At 40.5% G+C, this 16,284-nt stretch overlaps 3 protein-coding genes across 45 annotated transcripts in view; all 3 read right to left on the minus strand.

The window, feature by feature from the left end:
* The window catches only part of LOC111576782 (protocadherin gamma-C5-like), a 353,923-nt gene that overhangs the window by 46,737 nt on the left and 290,902 nt on the right, over nucleotides 1-16,284 (minus strand). The window lies entirely within an intron of this gene.
* Nucleotides 1,878-4,602, minus strand: LOC111576751 (protocadherin gamma-C5-like). The gene has a single exon (XM_023282620.3). The coding sequence runs from the start codon at nucleotides 4,374-4,376 to the stop codon at nucleotides 1,893-1,895; it is 2,484 nt and encodes an 827-aa protein (XP_023138388.2). The 5' UTR covers nucleotides 4,377-4,602; the 3' UTR covers nucleotides 1,878-1,892.
* On the minus strand, nucleotides 5,135-7,808 carry LOC111576752 (protocadherin gamma-C5-like). The gene has a single exon (XM_023282621.3). The coding sequence runs from the start codon at nucleotides 7,643-7,645 to the stop codon at nucleotides 5,150-5,152; it is 2,496 nt and encodes an 831-aa protein (XP_023138389.2). The 5' UTR covers nucleotides 7,646-7,808; the 3' UTR covers nucleotides 5,135-5,149.

Genomic DNA, 16,284 nt, shown 5'->3' on the forward strand with positions numbered 1-16,284 from the left:
CGGTTATATCATTGATTTCAAATATTGACAACACAGAGTCCTGAGTTCGGGGTGCAAAAGAATATTTAACTTCTCCATTGAGACCATCGTCAGCGTCAGTGGCTGTAAGTTTGATTATAAACGTCCCTTTGGTGCTGTTCTCCTTTAAGGAAACCTTGTATTCATTTTCACTGAATACTGGAAAATTGTCGTTAATATCAAGTACAGTAACTGTAATCTTACAGGTTCCCGATGTGACTGGGATTCCTCCATCCAGTGCTGTCAACAGCAGGTGATGGACAGCATGCTTTTCCCGGTCTAATGCTTTCTCTAACACCAATTCCGGAACAGCATTACCATTTTTTTTGTCTTTAAATTTCAGAGAGAAATAATCATTTTTGCTTAGTGAGTACGTTTTTAAAGAATTACTTCCGACATCGGGGTCCTCCGCCTTTTCCAAAGGAAAACGTTTACCAAGCGCAACCGATTCTGGTATTTTAAGATTAATCTCCTGCGTAAGAAAACCGGGAGAATTGTCATTTATATCTCTTATTTCCACTTCAATCCGATGGGACTGCAAAGGATTTTCAACAACTACTTGCAGAGGTAGAACACAGCTGGCGCTTTGTCCGCATAAAGCCTCTCTGTCTATTCTGTCATTCACCACCAGCTCGCCCTTCCCCGCATCCACACTGAAATACTGCTCACCAGCCTCAGAGGCGACACGCAATTTACGGTCAAAAATTTCAGATAATCCCAAACCGAGATCTTTGGCTAAATTTCCTACCACAGATCCCTGTTTTAGTTCCTCCGGGATGCTGTAACGAGTCTGTCCGTCTATTGTACTCCACAAGAGAAAGAAATGATGCCACCAGAGCGCCTGCCATCTCCAGTCTCGATATCCTTTTCTCTTTGTCATCCTTGGTCCGCTATATTACATCAATTCCTTTCGAGATCGTGTTTATAACAATGTTGGAATCCATGATCGTAGGAAATAGTCCTCTCTCCAAAGATGTGACTGCATTTGAGCATGGCAAAAAGCTAAAATTCATTTAAATCGCAGATACAGGAGTTCATAGCTCTCTCTCCTCGAGCTCATGTCTAAATGTTACAGCGCAGAGTCTGCATGGGGGCAGGGACTAGATTGCTTTGTACAGTTCTGAATCCTATTGGTGCGCAGCATCCATTTCCATCATCCAATGAGAGAGAAACGGATCGACATTCTTAAAGTGGCAGCAGATATTGTTGTCTGAGGTTTTATATAAGGTGATAGGGATAAATATCACTCACTTTAGAATAATATGATACAATTTGTGATTACAGAACATAAAAATTAAATTAAAACCACCTTACAGCACATGCAACGAATTTAATAAATAAAATTCAACTGCACATCACACTCACTGTCCACTCTCGTGGTGCTGATTTTTTAAAACGTAGTCGCGTTCTATTATTTTCGCGCATTTGTTTAACACAACTATTTTTCTCGTTTCTGAAGACCTTTATTGTTAATTTCTAGGATTTTCCTCGATTGAAATCAAAATCAGAAGACAATGCGAAACGTCATGGACACACTGTACAGAAACTAACATGGGTGGACAGGCAAACAGATAGATAGATAGATAGATAGATAGATAGATAGATAGATAGATAGATAGATAGATAGATAGATAGATAGATAGATAGATAGATAGATAGATAGATAGATAGATAGATAGATAGATAGATAGATAGATAGATAGATAGATAGATAGATAGATAGATAGATAGATAGATGTATAGATGGATAGATAGACAGATAGATAGATAGATAGATAGATAGATAGATAGACAGACAGACAGACAGATAGATAGATAGACAGATAGATAGACAGATAGATAGACAGACTATGTCCTGTGATTATTTACTTTATTTAAAACAGTGGTTGTTTTGTGCTCACCTGCTGGCTCTCAAAGGTCCAGGTGCTGTCCGGTAAAGACGCATCCAGAACACTGATCACCTCCTTAAAGTCTGTGGTGCTGCTGGGCTTAATCAAAGTGAAATCACTGTACTCTGACATCGGAGACATACATGACCTGAACGACTGACTCTGAGACAACATGTCTCCTCCCAGGACCTCCACGTACTTTATAGGTCCATCAGTGTTCAGCTGAATCTGCAGGTTCCTGTTCGGGTTCTTGTAATCATCACAGTCGCTGCGTCTCATGCAGCAACTACCGCTGCTCCTGCTGCTCCTCATGCATTTCACCGCCAAGATGACAAAAGTCACCAGAGACAGAACGGACACCGAGGCCAGAGACAGAATCAAATACAGGGTGATTCTCCCAGTTTTCTTGCTCGTCTCCACCATCGATTTGTGTCTCAGGTCTAAGATGGGCTCATGGAGACCGTCCTCCAGCAGGATGGACACCGTGACGGTGGCGGACTGGACCGGCTCCCCGTCGTCCTTGATCTCTATCAGCAGCCTCTGAGAGGAGTCGTCCTGCTCGGACACAGCGCGTTTAGTCCTCACCTCCCCTGTGTACAGATTGACAGTGAACAGAGACGCGTCTGTGGCCTCCGACACTTTGTACGAGATCCACGCGTTGTGGCCCGAGTCAGCGTCCACAGCCGTCACCTTGGTAACCAGGTGACCCGCTTTGGCCGAGCGGGGCATCCTCTGATGAGAGAGGGAGCCCAGGGCAGCGGAGGAGGGGTAAATAACAGCGGGGGCATTGTCGTTCTGGTCCAGGATGAAAACATGGACTGTGGCGTTGCTGCTGAGAGACGGAGAGCCCTGATCCTTTGCCTGAACCTGAATCTGAAACACCTTCAGCTTCTCATAGTCAAACGAGTGCATGCTGTAGATGCTGCCGTTATCTGAGTTGATGTAAACATAAGACGAGACAGAAACGTCCTGCACTTTAGAGTCCAGAATAGAGTAAGAGATTTTAGCGTTTTCTCCAAAATCCAGGTCAGAGGCTGATACTGAGAACAGTATAGAACCTGGTACTCCGTTCTCTTTTAAATACACATTATAGGAGGGCTGAGTGAATATAGGAGGGTTGTCATTTACATCAGTGATGCTGACAGGTATAGTTTTCTTACTGGACAGAGGAGGAGAGCCTGAATCCGTGGCTGTTATTTCAATATTATATTCAGAGATATTTTCTCGATCTAAAACACCACTGGTAACCAGTGCGTAATTACGGGAAAATGAGGGTTTCAGAGCAAATCGAGATTGCTTAGGAAGCTGTAAAGTCACTTTACCGTTTTCGCCGGAGTCAAGGTCTCTGGCACTGATTAAAGCCACTACGGTGCCATTAGGCGAGTCTTCGCGCACTGGCTTTGGATGAGAGGTAAGTATTATTTCTGGAGCATTATCGTTCACATCTAAAACGTCAACATGCACAGTACAATGCCCCTCCATTCTCGGACTGCCTTTATCTTTTGCACTTATGTCTATTTCATAATTTCCAGTCGTTTCGAAATCTAATTTACCTTTAAGGAATATCGTTCCTGATACATGATCAATAGTAAAAATAGACAGAACAGCATCTGACGTGTGCGCTCCAAAGAAATATTCAATCTCTCCGTTCTGACCATCGTCCAAGTCTGTCGCCTTTGTTTGTACTACTAACGCACCTTCTGCAGCATTTTCACTAACAGATACTTTATATAACGTTTTATCAAAAGCAGGAACGTTATCGTTATTGTCAAGTACTGCTATAGTTATCTGGGCAGTCCCTGATCTCACTGGATTTCCTCCATCTAGAGCTGTCAAAAGAAGCTTGTGAATAGCATTTTTCTCTCGATCTAAAACTTTCGCTAAAATTAACTCAGGGACTTTCCTTCCACCAGCTACTTCCTTTATTCTAATATTAAAACATTCGTCTTTACTGAGAGTGTAAGACTTAAGTGAATTACTGCCAACATCTGGGTCTATGGCGCTTTCTAGAGGAAATCGAACTCCTATAACTGTCGATTCTGCAATCTCTAATGTGATATCAACTGAAGGAAATTTAGGTGCATTGTCATTAATATCTAGAATTTCGACTTCAACACGAAAAAGTTGCAACGGGTCTTCAATAACCACCTGCAGTGGCAACACACAGTTGACGCTTTGTCCGCATAAAGCCTCTCTGTCTATTCTGTCATTCACCACCAGCTCGCCCTTCCCCGCATCCACACTGAAATACTGCTCACCAGCCTCAGAGGCGACACGCAGTTTACGGTCAAAAATTTCAGACAGTCCCAACCCGAGATCTTTGGCTAAATTTCCTACCACAGATCCCTGTTTTAGTTCCTCTGTGATGCTGTAACGAGTCTGTCCGTCTATTGTACTCCACAAGAGAAAGAAATGATGCCACCAAAGCGCCTGCCATCTCCATTCTCGATATCCTTTTCTCTTTGTCATCCTTGGTCCGCTATAACACAATAATTCCAATCGACATACTACATTGAAACAGTCTGAAATCCATCATCGCAGGTAAAATTCTCATAGAACGGTTTTCAGAAATTATTGAGCCTGGATGTAAGCCGTAATATAAAATCGTCATATTGTAAAATAGGAGCTCATTGCTCTCTCTTTCCTCTAGCACGTTGCATTCACAGTGTTACAGCACCGAGGCTGAATGGGGGCAGGGACTAGATTGCTTTGTACAGTTCTGCATCCTATTGGCGCACAGCACCCACCTCTATAATACAATGAGAGAGACACTGATCCACACTTTTAAAGTCGCAGCACATATTGTCTCTCTGCATCTTCACTTAGACCAAAGTAAGTATTGACCAGCCATGGGAAGATAAAATACGGTGCTGAACAAGAAAGAAAGCAAAAAGACAGAGAAAACACTGGCACCGTGGAGTTTCTGTAGCATTATCTTTCACTGAGTCGCTGTCCACCTTCATGGTGCTGAAGTATTCAGAAATGGCTGTGAAAATGTGAGCTTTTGGGGGAATCTAACTGTGTTCTGGGATCTGCCTTGGGTATTATGATTCTTCCAGACAGAGAAATAGACAGAGAAATATGTAGATAGACAGACAGACAGACAGACAGACAGACAGACAGACAGACAGACAGACAGACAGACAGACAGACAGACAGATAGACAGATAGACAGATAGATAGATAGATAGATAGATAGATGGATCGATAGATAGACTATGTCCTGTGATTAATTACTTTATTTAAAACAGTGGTTGTTTTGTGCTCACCTGCTGGCTCTCAAAGGTCCAGGTGCTGTCCGGTAAAGACGCATCCAGGACACTGATCACCTCCTTAAAGTCTGTGGTGCTGCTGGGCTTAATCAAAGTGAAATCACTGTACTCTGACATCGGAGACATACACGACCTGAACGACTGACTCTGAGACAACATGTCTCCTCCCAGGACCTCCACGTACTTTATAGGCCCGTCAGTGTTCAGCTGAATCTGCAGGTTCCTGTTCGGGTTCTTGTAATCATCACAGTCGCTGCGTCTCATGCAGCAACTACCGCTGCTCCTGCTGCTCCTCATGCATTTCACCGCCAAGATGACAAAAGTCACTAGAGACAGCAAGGACACCGAGGCCAGAGACAGAATCAAATAAAGGGTGATTCTCCCAGTTTTCTTGCTCGGCTCCACCATCGATTTGTGTCTCAGGTCTAAGATGGGCTCATGGAGACCGTCCTCCAGCAGGATGGACACCGTGACGGTGGCGGACTGGACCGGCTCCCCGTCGTCCTTGATCTCTATCAGCAGCCTCTGAGAGGAGTCGTCCTGCTCGGACACAGCGCGTTTAGTCCTCACCTCCCCTGTGTACAGATTGACAGTGAACAGAGACGCGTCTGTGGCCTCCGACACTTTGTACGAGATCCACGCGTTGTGGCCCGAGTCAGCGTCCACAGCCGTCACCTTGGTAACCAGGTGACCCGCTTTGGCCGAGCGGGGCATCCTCTGATGAGAGAGGGAGCCCAGGGCAGCGGAGGAGGGGTAAATAACAGCGGGGGCATTGTCGTTCTGGTCCAGGATGAAAACATGGACTGTGGCGTTGCTGCTGAGAGACGGAGAGCCCTGATCCTTTGCCTGAACCTGAATCTGAAACACCTTCAGCTTCTCATAGTCAAACGAGTGCATGCTGTAGATGCTGCCGTTATCTGAGTTGATGTAAACATAAGACGAGACAGAAACGTCCTGCACTTTAGAGTCCAGAATAGAGTAAGAGATCTTCGCGTTGTCACCCGCATCAGGATCAATTGCAGACACTGAGCACAAAATATTCCCAGGAGCGTGATTTTCTTTCACATAAACCACATAAGAGGGCTGGGAGAAGACTGGTGGGTTGTCATTTACATCTAACAGCTCAACAAGTATAATTTTTTCACTCGTTAGTGGGGGCTTTCCTGAATCAGTGGCGCTAATCTTCACACTATAGCGGTCATTTTTTTCACGGTCAAGTGGCCCATTCGTCACTAATGAGTAATGGTTTGAGACAGATGGATTTAACTTAAAAGGAGATTTGGGAGATACGCTTAATGTAACCTTGCCATTGTCACCTGAATCTGGGTCTTTTGCGCTTATTAATGCAATAACTGTTCCAATTGCAGAATCTTCTGGAACAGGTGTTGTTAAAGACGTAACAATTATTTCAGGCGTGTTGTCATTAATGTCAACTATTTTGATTTCGACGCCACAGTGTCCATCCATCTCCGGATTACCTTTGTCTTTTGCAGTTATATCAAATCGAAGTAAAGTGTTTGTTTCATGGTCTAACATCCCTTTAACGACAACGCTTCCAGTAGAAGGTTCAATATCAAACAATGATAAAATCAGATCTGTAGTTTGCTCCGCAAAAAAATATTCAATTTCTCCATTTAGTCCTTCATCTGCATCTGTAGCTTTAACATGCAGTACTTCAGTTCCAGGTGTTGCTTTTTCACTGACATTAGCCTCATATACCTGTCTCTCAAACTGGGGTGCATTATCATTGATATCAAGTACTACCACTGTAATTTCAGATGTCCCTGAGCGCACAGGATCTCCACCGTCTACAGCTGTGAGGATAAGGTTGTGCACAGGCAGTTTTTCTCTATCAAGCGGTTTTTCAAGAACCAGTTCAGGGATTTTTCTTCCGTCTTTGTGGCTTTTAACAGTAAGTTTGAAATGGTCATTTTTGCTTATGAGATAAGAGCGTATAGAATTTATGCCGACATCAGGATCTTGGGCACTTTCTAAAGGAAATCGGGCGCCAGGATTTACCAGCTCCGCAATTTTCACCACTTTCTCTTTGTTAAGGAAACTAGGAGAATTATCGTTTGTGTCCAGTATTTCGATTTCAACTCTATGCAGCTGCAGGGGGTTATCTATAACCAGCTCTAAAGGCAGCAAACACGACGGTCTTTGCGCACACAGTTCCTCCCTATCTATCCTGTCTTTCACCACCAGTTCTCCCTTGCCTAAGTCCACACTAAAATACTGCTTACCAGCGTCCGATGTGATCCGCAATTTACGCCGATACAGTTCAGATACAACCAAACCCAAATCTTTGGCTAGGTTTCCTACCACAGAGCCCTGTTTTAGCTCCTCCGGGATGCTGTAGCGAGTCTGTCCGTCTATTGTACTCCACAATAGGAAGAAATGATGCCACCACAAAAACACCTGCCATGTCGGCAGTTTATTCCACATTATTCCTCGTATGTATCCCATATCTTTTCACTCCAGTCCCTGTTCCTTAACTGATTTAGAGAAGGTTTATAATCCAATGTAAATGCGTCCTCAGATCTATCAGAGACACTCATGCTTTGTGTCTGCATATGCATTCCTCCCCTCCTGTGCAGAACATTGCAACGGTTACGACGCTGATGCTTCTCGGTGAGACGGAGTAGATCTCTTTGTACAGCTCTGGCTGTCATTGGTGGTCTGAGTATATCTATTTCCTCCAATCATGGCGTCAGTGAAGGACTACAGAACGGTGACGTAAAAGTATGAGCCGCAGAAAACTCATCATTAGTGTATCATATGAAATATCCTTAGCTACTATTCAATAAACAGCCTCTTTAACATCTAAAATCATCCATAAAATGTACATTGGTAGAATACAAATAAAGTTATTGTAAATATAGATTAAGCACAGTCTAATAATATAATCAGTAGCTTAATAACATCTGTGCAAAAGAGGGTAAGTACAGTGTCGTCTCAGTAGCTCGATGAATAATCAGTGCATGATTAATAATTTATTGATTTGTGTTGATCCATCTATCCTCTTCTCTGTATGTACCTGCTTGCATGCACATGCCTGTGTAGCAGTCAAGGCTCTTCATTGCCTTCCTGTGGCAAAAGAAAGCCAGTGCAGCTTGCAGACGTCATGACGTCTCCGCAGCCTCCCGCACGCCTCAGTGAACTAAATCTGACAGCAGCCAATGTAAAGTACCCGTATGGAGGTCTGTAGAGCAAGCGAACAGGGAGGGGGGAGCGCAGATGGAGTAGGAAGGCGTTCACACTCTGCTCTCTCTCCATCTCTCTCTCTCTCTCTTTCACGCACATACGCAAACACAGATCGCAGATATAAATAGAGCATTATTTATCTACATATTTTGCCGATGTTAGAGATTTAAATGACATATTAGCAGGTATTACTCAGCACTCCATGAAGGCTTTTGATGTCATAAATGGCTGCCATAAATTAGTTGAAGTTCAAAATGCCTAAATTCATTGAACAATCAGCAAAGTAATCTAATGTAACATCTACAGAATAATGTATAAAAACAAACAGAATAAACCTCTAGTATTTGGATTAGTTATATTCCCTAAAAGAGGTGGGCGACAGAGGGAGATGTAGAGTCAGTGTGAGAACAACGAGAGGGAGGGGGAGAGCAGCAGAGCTGGTTTCAGCACCACCAGTGTGGACAGCGCCACACAGGCGGCCAACTGCAGCTGCTGCAGACTGCCTGACTCACACACTGTCACTGAGGACAACCAGGGAAAAATACTCAGCCTTCTCACTAGTTTTCTAACTGGGCACAAAGAAAGAAAGAAAGAAAGAAAGTAACAAGCAAAAAACGGGTGGATTAAGCCTGTAGCACAGAGGGCATTTAGTACTGTAAACACAGGACATAAAGATAGTAACAAGTAAATACAACTGTAAAATAATAGGCTCAAATTTGTGCTGTCACACTTTCAACAATAACGTTTGGGCACAAATAAAATGTAGTATTCTGGTAATGTTATATGTGTAGTATTTTGTCAGGGTGAAATGAAAAGTCCAAGATACATTTTGACTTAAATTATGTCCTCAGTATTCAGTTAAAGAAAGTCCTACGTATTTTGCTGCTAGTTATATATATGTATATATATGTATATGTATATATATGTATATATATATATGTATGTATATATATGTATATATATGTATATATATATATATATATATATATATATATATATATATATATATATATATATATATATATATATATATATATATATGCTGATATTCATAGATACAAAAAACCCAAACATACATGAAGTGTCTGATGTACACAGCTGGAAGCACACATGCATTTAATTCATCCGTAAAATTTAATTTGAAGCCTCATATTGCACATGTTCATTGTCAAATGCAAATCTATTGGTCGTCAGTGCATCTGTTTCCTACATCCTCTTATCTAGTGCAGGCCAGAGCCTATTCTGCCACACACTGGACAGGAGGCAGATTGCACCCTGGGCAGTCTACCACATAAAATATGATGATACACAAATCACAAGTATACAGTGTTTGCACCACTTGTTGAAACAGTGATTGTTCAACTTGAAAAATGATTAGGGAGTCAATGTGCACTTTTAATTTGGCTGTAACACAAGGTGTGTAGGACCATGCTAAACAACAGAGTATGCTCCAGTTTTTTTAAGATTACAACAGATGTTTGTATGTGAAATCAGTTGTATGTGCATGATTTGGGCCTTTATAATGTATATAAAAAGTGTCTGTCTAGATACACTCAGTTTCCAGTTTATTAGGTATTCATAGCTAAAAAAAAATGCTGTTTAATTCAACAGTCTTGCAATAAACCCTGTCTTAATGACGGTTATATTATTCAGCTATTATTGAAGCTGTTTTACACAGGTCTTGTCTTTTTGGAAGCTACATCTTGTGATACTGCAGGTTGTTAAATTAAGGCAGGTTTGGTTTGTCTACCCCATTTAAATTAATGAGGGTAGACTAGATAAGAAAACCGCCTCTCTGCATACTGCAATACAAATCAACATCATCACAAAGTACATCAATCAAAATGATAAAGTTGAATTGAAATTCCTCTGACACAGCTGCAACAAAAACTGAACATTATAAACTTTAATGGGGGTCTGATGTATTGCAGAACTTTGTGTTAAACTATTGTTTTTAGCCAGGTCTATACCAAATAATCTTAACACTTGTCTCATCTCTATTTCCTCCTAATCGCCCCCCAACAACATTTGAGTCATTTGCCTCTGATATATTAGAATACTGTTGGTAGACTTTTGATGTTTTCTTAACTTATGTTTGTGTCACATAATCAACATTTTCAGTATCACTTGTGCTGCTAATTGTCTATCCACTGCATTGTGAAGTTTTATTCAATGACTATGATGTAATAATTTCTAATTTACTATACATCTGTAGTAAAACCAATAGATACAATCCAAGATCTAGACAGTATAATTAGTACAGCTTCACTCAGGCAGGAGTTACTTTAACAGCTGGTCTTCTCTGCTAATACTTTCTTTAAACCAGATAAGCCTGTTAGTAGGTAAACCTGTCTCACCTATACAATTATCCTGTTCAAATGTAAAGTACTTTGTATCCTGAAACACAGAGTGTATGGATGAAGGGGCTAAATGTTTTGTTTAAAGTACAGATTGTAAACTGTGTCCATGTGATAATGAGTGTGCTTGAGTGAAAAACCTCAGTCGGATAAAACAAAATCACATCATGCATTGAGCATTATGTTATTCATACCTGATCTGATGGCTACAAAAGTTACATCCATGGATGCCTGATTGAAATCATCATCAGTGGTGAGTGGTGACATGTGTCTTACATGTGAGCAATGTGCTGCTTGTGGAAAATCTGATTAACTGCTTGACTTAGAACCGATGTGTGGTGTTTGGGAACTGCTGCAAAATAAATCCCTGCTGTGGTTTGTATTTGAATTATGTTACTGCGTGATGAAGTATGATGTTGAGCTGTCAGCACAACAGTAATCTGTCCTGCTTTAGAATCATGAAAGTTTGTACTGTTGTATGTGTTGATGGTAACGCTGTGAGTGATATAGATGAAAACTATTTCTTACCTTAATTGGTGAGTCAGGATTTAACAAGAGTCAGGGAGGAAACAGGAAGCCAAGCAACAAGGGGGAGACATGAAAGAGAAAAACAAGAGAGAGATGTTCTCGGTTAGACTGGTGGTGAGTATACAGTCTGGCTTTGGAAAGTATGGCAACCAACATACTTACCATGTGACTCACAACAAATATGGCTGTAGTTATGTGTGGTGATTAAGCATGGAATTTCTGTTCATATTGATGAATAATAAACTGTCACTTATGATTGGATTGCTCAAACTGTATCTGTCAGCACTGAGTCAGTACAGTAGTGATCCTATTAAATGCCTATCACAGTATACTGGGAAAAAAACATAAGGGTACTGAAAAACTAAAATAAAATACAAAAGCATAATACTGGCATTTTATGTGTCATATTGTTAACACAACAACAATATAACAGTAATGAACAAGGAGTACACTGTAACTTTAATTAATGGAACTGAATTAAACTGAAAAAAGCTTAGTGTCATTGTTATAGGGTCTAAAGTATGAAATAGCAGATGAGTGTGTGTGTGTGTGAGTGAGACCCATATGACTGTGTTCGTGTGTGCATGAGTGTGTGTGTGTGTGTGCGTGTGAGAGAGAGAGAGAGAGAGAAAGAGAGAAGAAGAAAAAACCAAAAGCCAAAGCAGATTAAAATGTTTTCTGACCCTTAAAGAGATTATCAAGTAGCACTGTATCTCTACAAGACAGACAGCAGAGACAGATCCGTTAACAAGTAAAAGCTCACTGAAAAAATTGCTAATTGAAAAACATTGACACAAAAAAATCACAGCAAACCAAAAAAAAAAAAAAAAAAAAAACCAGCAGAAAATGTGGTCACTGTTAATCAGGTGAGGTTGAGACAGAAATATACTTTGTCCAATTTTTTTTAAATCAATGAAATAAGAAACATTTACTTGAACAAATCCAGCTGTGATTTCACATCTGAAAGAGTTCTCTTTTGAGAGGCTCTCAAAATGAAACATAACATACTCATAGGAAAAGATGGCAAAACATATTTTGTTGTCCAGTGTGTAATTTTACAGTCTGAATGAATGACCCAGATACAGTGCATGCAAATAATATACTGCGCATAATATTTAAACAAAATTCTATTTAGATGCTTTGGCAGAGAAAGAGTGAGAGAGAATAGAGCTACATCGAAACTTAATTTAAGTTCTGCTGTCCTTGGGATGATATACAGTATGGGATGATAACAATGATGAACAATAATAGTTAGGATTTATCTTAAAAGAACAATATGACCATTGGAACAAGATAATATTGTTGAGAAGGACACAGACATTCACTCCTAAATAATGTTGCTGATAATGATGCTACACATCCCACTGTTACAGGTCACTGTGACTGCTTTACTAAAAATATATCCAGTCATGATTCCGTCTCTTAATTGCATGTGGTGTTTTAATTAATAGCATTCATTAGAAAATGAGTACAATAACTGTCTCTCTTTTTCAAATGGAAGCACAGACAGGCTTTGGTACATTACAACAACTTTGACTAAAACCACAACACTAAACTGATCATTTCTGAGAGTAATTAATACTTGGGAAACACTGATGATACCATCAATGTATGAATCATAACTAAAACACTGCACTGCTGCATAAAATCACTACCCCCAAAGCAACAGCAGGGGGCCTCGAGGCGATGCCCTCAGACAAATCCATCCCTTATTAATGAGATTCTTTGCACTGTGGCCTCATGTTTGTCACAGCTGGTGAGTGTCTTTGTAAGAGCAAATTTAAGATTCTCAGACAAAGCAAAGCACCAAGTCCTTTCTTTTTTTACTAGACTGATGTACTGTTGTATGAAAGAACCTGTACATAATATCACCCTACCCCTTATGCAAATTAACACATTTTAAGTGATAACATAAGATCACAGTATTGCTCAGACAAAACATGTCACCCAGGATAACAATGAAACAATAAAAAGGACACTAAAAGACTGATGACCTTTTTGCATCACACAAATAAAGAATAAATAATAAGAATTTGGGTAATCTGTGTCCCTACACTCATCATGGACAGGAGTCTGCTAAAACAGGGGAAGGGAAAACAAACATGGCAGCATATATTACAACAAAAATCAAAGCCAGCAATGATCGTTATCTCCCCCTCCCCTTTCTCCATCACCAGCCACCCCAGGTCTGAGGATGCTGCACCTATTTGCCCAAAACAGGGGTGTTTTTCTCTTCCAAGTATCAATAAGTACATGCAGCTAGCACACAGCACAGGGTGCATCTGCTGCTGACCCCCTGTGGGTCCATGAAAAATGGTACAATCCTGCCTGTGAGTCAGCTTGTTGCTATGGTAACACATCCCACCTCCCTTGCCTGCATCCCACCCTGCTTTCTGAGAGCTGGCAAGGATGGCAAAAAAAAGGAGCTACAAAAACAACATGGAGGTTAAAGAAGACGACAGAGGAAAACACAAGATATTATGCTCACACTCATATCCATATATACACACATTGATAATGGGTTCAAAGCACACATTATATGCAGCTGGGCAGTAAAGAATCTCTTGATAAATGGCTGAAAAGCGACACAAATAAGATTTTTTTTCCCTGTCACAAACATGGCGAACTCCACAGGGATGAAATGACAGTGAATGTCGTATAATGTCTTTTTATAGACAGGACAAAATGTCCTACATTGAGCAATCTTCCTCTCCCTTTCTCTGTCTTTCTTCCTCTGCAGCAGAGTGGTGCAGCTGGAGAGGGGGAGGGGAGGGATGCAGAGAATGAGTTCAGGAGGAAAAAGGAAGACTGCTGGAAACCGAGAATGGCTGATGAACTGTGGTCATCCAGTTTTAGCTACAATTTTACACTATCTTAAATACAATAACTGAGCAAATGGCAATTATCACAACAAATACTTATGTAATTTCTCAATTTGGATGCAGAAATAATGTCAACATAATCTGTGATAATTATATGGAAGTCATACTGGTCATATAATTTAACTGCATTTTAAAAGCAAGGCTCAATTATTTTTCTGAATTATGTCAAAAATATTATTGGTGGGAGCTATACAAGGTCTGACATATCAGGGGATTCAGACACAGACACACAGTCATGCCCTACATGTTGCAAATAATCCATAATCCTTCCCAACTTAACTTCCACCTCTGGCACACCAACTCACACAGACAGACAACAACTTTTGTTTGTTCTAAGCAAGCACGTAGGTTCGCACTGTCTTTGGCCAGAATTCCTTTTGCTTTTCTGCAGCAATTGATTGGAATTCCCTCCCAAAATCTCTGAAACTGTCATCACTTTCATCACCTTACATCTTTAAGCAGAAGTTGCAGACCCTAGCTGACCACTGCACATGCTGACTGTTTTCACTGAATTGCTAGCATTAATTCAGGGTGTTTATATATATATATATATATATATATATATGTACTGTATGTATGTAGCTGTATGTAGCCATTACAAGTTCAAATGTGCATCTTTGTATAAAGCAACAAGACAATAGTCACAGAGAGACAAACAGCAGCAATTACAAGGTTTAGATAATGTTATGTATTGTACTTGTTTTTGCTGTGATATTATCACATTCAGAGAATTAAAGTGTAAATATCTGCTCCATGGGAATGAATGCCCACTCATAGGTCCTCAGTATCTCAAATATCGTGTTCACAAAAGAACAGTGAGGGATTACAAACCATAAATGTTAACCACATCCCCAAACACAGTGCACAATGTGTTGATGAGCCCCACCGGCACAAACATGGGCACACAGCTGCTCACCAGACCGCTGAGGTAGAAAAGCTGGACACTTAAAAAACAGCTTAAACCTGTGGGAAGCAGGAGCTTCTGCATGTTATGTAGTTTTGCGGTCAGTAACAAGTTTGGCAAATTAATGACTGGCGGATTGTGTAGGATTCAAAACGGAGGACGACAGCTTCAAGGTAGGTTTTTTTAAACAAGAGAAAAACAAAACACAATGATCCGGTACAGAGTATAATACAGGCTGAACTGTTTAGCTGGTTGCAAAAACTTTCTGTGATCTTTGACCCCCATGGAGACACTGTGGTCAAAAGAATTTATGGTACGCAGTTAAAAAGCATCACCACTATAAAACTTAGAAAATGAGACATAGTGGTTCACACACAGTTGAAACAGGTAAAGCAGACACAGATGCAGGCTGATAATTAAGAGAGACTGCTTCCAGCGGATATGGGGGTTAACACAGTTAACCTCACTTTCTGCTTTGTAGTTTGTCAACTTCCATTTTCTCATGCACACACCAAAACCATCACATAAAAAGTTACCTGCTTAAAGCACATGCACCACCCAGAGTGATCTAGACCATGCACAATAGCTGATCCAATGCTTCCTCAGAAAGTGGACAAAGGTCAGCAAACACAGCAGGCCCATCCTTAACCGCATAATACCAATACTTTGTCATCACTCAGGCATTAATCTATGTGTTTAAATAAAGCTTTATGTGACCTACATCTAAAGGAAAGTCTCATTTTCACCACTTGTAAGGGAACAAATACTTTGCACACATGGAGTCATTTTTCTCACCACAGGTACAATAATAACATGTTATTTGTGCCAAATCGGATACACGTACATAATTTCTATAAAAAAAACGGCACAAGGTTTTCACATTTAGCTGACAATATTAAAACTGATGGAGTGACATACAGGAAGAAATAAATCTATTCTTTCACTGTAAAACTCTTATTAGCAGTTCATATGATGTAGATTCAAATCAATATTTTGAGAGACTTCATGCAGAGCTAGAATTCAGTACAATCTAGGTCACTTGTCTGGTGTAATTATTTTTTGCTCAAACACATTCAGCCTCTATTCTGATTACTGACATCCCCTTCTCATTTGTTATATAACGACTGTTTTTCTGCCTGTATTGTTGTCACTTTTCTTCCATTTTTTCATATCTTATCACAACATATAATAGTCTATCTGTGTCTTTCAGAGCTCTGTCAGTAAATTTAA

The sequence above is a fragment of the Amphiprion ocellaris genome, chromosome 13 (genome assembly GCF_022539595.1).
Source record: "Amphiprion ocellaris isolate individual 3 ecotype Okinawa chromosome 13, ASM2253959v1, whole genome shotgun sequence".
NCBI classification, from domain to species: Eukaryota; Metazoa; Chordata; class Actinopteri; family Pomacentridae; genus Amphiprion; species Amphiprion ocellaris.

Excerpts from the sequence above, each read along its gene's own strand:
- LOC111576752 (XM_023282621.3), bottom strand. The coding sequence starts at position 7,645 with ATGGGATACATACGAGGAATAATGTGGAATAAACTGCCGACATGGCAG.
- LOC111576751 (XM_023282620.3), bottom strand. The coding sequence starts at position 4,376 with ATGACAAAGAGAAAAGGATATCGAGAATGGAGATGGCAGGCGCTTTGG.